The 1,740-nt window shown below is 75.9% G+C and overlaps 1 protein-coding gene across 1 annotated transcript in view; it reads right to left on the bottom strand.

Moving 5' to 3' along the window:
- LOC104836181 (voltage-dependent L-type calcium channel subunit alpha-1F-like) overlaps positions 1–1,740 on the bottom strand; it is a gene marked incomplete at its 3' end in the record, with an annotated part of 15,206 nt that overhangs the window by 189 nt on the left and 13,277 nt on the right. Inside the window, exons 20-26 of the mRNA XM_010574579.1 lie at positions 1,568–1,698; positions 1,370–1,489; positions 1,135–1,271; positions 892–1,029; positions 602–762; positions 405–517; positions 51–320 (exon numbers count right to left, since the gene is read on the bottom strand). Coding sequence (XP_010572881.1) covers positions 51–320; positions 405–517; positions 602–762; positions 892–1,029; positions 1,135–1,271; positions 1,370–1,489; positions 1,568–1,698 — 1,070 coding nt within the window. The remainder of the gene's footprint in view (positions 1–50; positions 321–404; positions 518–601; positions 763–891; positions 1,030–1,134; positions 1,272–1,369; positions 1,490–1,567; positions 1,699–1,740) is intronic.

The raw sequence follows: 1,740 nt of genomic DNA on the forward strand, positions 1-1,740 counted from the left end.
CCGTTCCCGTCCGTCGTCGTCCCCCCCGCCGGGTCCCGCCCCGCACTCACGGCTTCCACCAGGCTGTCCGCGGAGCCGCGGCCCAGCCTGTCCCGAGGTCCGCAGGGTCGCAGGCGGAGGGGGCCGGGGGGACCGTGGTCCCCCACGAACCAGCGTGAGAGCGGGGGGAGGCTCCCCCCGCCTCCTCCCGCCGACACCCCCGGCGCCGGTCCTCCCTCCACCAGGATGAGGGGCGCGTAGAGGACGTGGCCGCGGGTGGGGGCCGTGGCCCAGGCGTGCGAGGAGCCCCCCAGGCGCCAAGTCTCGGAGCTGCCGTAGCCCTGGCGGGGAGAGGAGGAGGAGGAGGTCAGTGCTCTGTGCGTGTCTGTGTGTGACACGCGTGTGTGTGTCACGCGTGGTGGTACCTGGGGCCGCGCGGGGCCGGGGGGGCCCGAGGGGTTGTAGGTGCCCGGGATGGGCTCGTCCTCGCAGCTGCCCTGGCGCCGCAGGCACTGGATGGTGAAGGAGGGCTTCCGGCCTGGGGAAGGGGGCGGGGTGTCTCGACGGAGGCCCCGCCCCCTCGCCGTAAGCCCCGCCCCCCTCCCGCAGGCCCCGCCCTTACCTGCGGGGGTGGGAGGCAGGAGCCGGCGCCGCTTGAGCTGCTGCCCTTCGAGGGTCCCGTTGTGGAGGGCGAAGCGCCGGGAGGGCAGCGGCAGCGACCCCCCCCGCGGCCCCTCTCCCGCCCAGCGCGGGGGCAGGGGGGCGGGAACGGTCCCCAGCGGTCTGGGGACGGGGACAGGAGGAGTTTGGGGGCATTTCCCCAGGTTATAGGGACCCCCCTCCCCAAGGGTTGGGGAGCGGGGCGGGGGGGGTGTCCCCCAGGTGTTACGGCGGCCACGGGTGTGGCGATACCTGTCCCCGCCCCACCGGTGGCGGGGGGCCGAGCCCTCCGGGTCCTCTTCGTGGCTGATGTCGCCCGGCTCCCCCCGCGGCTCTTCCCCGTCCTCGGGGGGGCCTGGCTCTTCCTGGCCCCCCGCCTCCGAGCGCCGCCTGCCACACAGGGCCGTCAGGACCCCTGTTGCCCCCCCAGGGACCCCCCCCTCTCCCTTCCCCGCGGGGACCCCCAAGGTCCCTCCGCCCCACCGGTGCCCCTACCTGCTGCCGAGGCGACTGGGGACGATGTGGGGAAGGGGCGCGGGGTCCTCCCCCTCGGTGGGGGCCGGGCTGCCGGCCGGGGGGGGCTCCCCCAGGAGGGGGGGGCTGGGGCCGGAGCCGTACAGGGTCTCGGGAGCCTGCGGGCAGAGGGGCGGAGCTTCGTCTCGGCGGGCGTGGCCACCGAGGCAAGGGTGGGGTCGGTGGGCGTGGCCCGGAGGCGAGGGGCGGGGCTTACGGCGTAGGTCAGCTGCTCCTCCTCGGTGGCGGCCGGTCCCTCGTCGTCGTCGCCCTCGAGGTCGCAGCTCAGCGCCCGCCGCATCTCAGGGCCCAGCGCCTGCAGCGTCTGCAGCCCGGCCTGGGGAGGGGGGGGGTGGCACGGCGGCCCCCCCCACCCCTCCCCACAGCCCCACCCCCAGGGGGGTGCCCCCCACACCTGGAGCGCACACTCGTTGCTGGGGCCAGCGTTGGGGCCCAGCATCCCCCGCTCCTTCCGCCGCCGGAATTTGCGGAAATAGTCCTGGATCAGGAAGGTGGCGTAGAACTTGCCCACGGTGACCTCTTCCTCTGGGGGAGAGGAGGGGGGAGGCACGGCAGCGTCAGGGGTGC

The sequence above is a fragment of the Haliaeetus leucocephalus genome, unplaced genomic scaffold, assembly GCF_000737465.1.
Source record: "Haliaeetus leucocephalus isolate CR32 unplaced genomic scaffold, Haliaeetus_leucocephalus-4.0 Scaffold440, whole genome shotgun sequence".
Lineage (NCBI taxonomy): Eukaryota > Metazoa > Chordata > Aves > Accipitriformes > Accipitridae > Haliaeetus > Haliaeetus leucocephalus.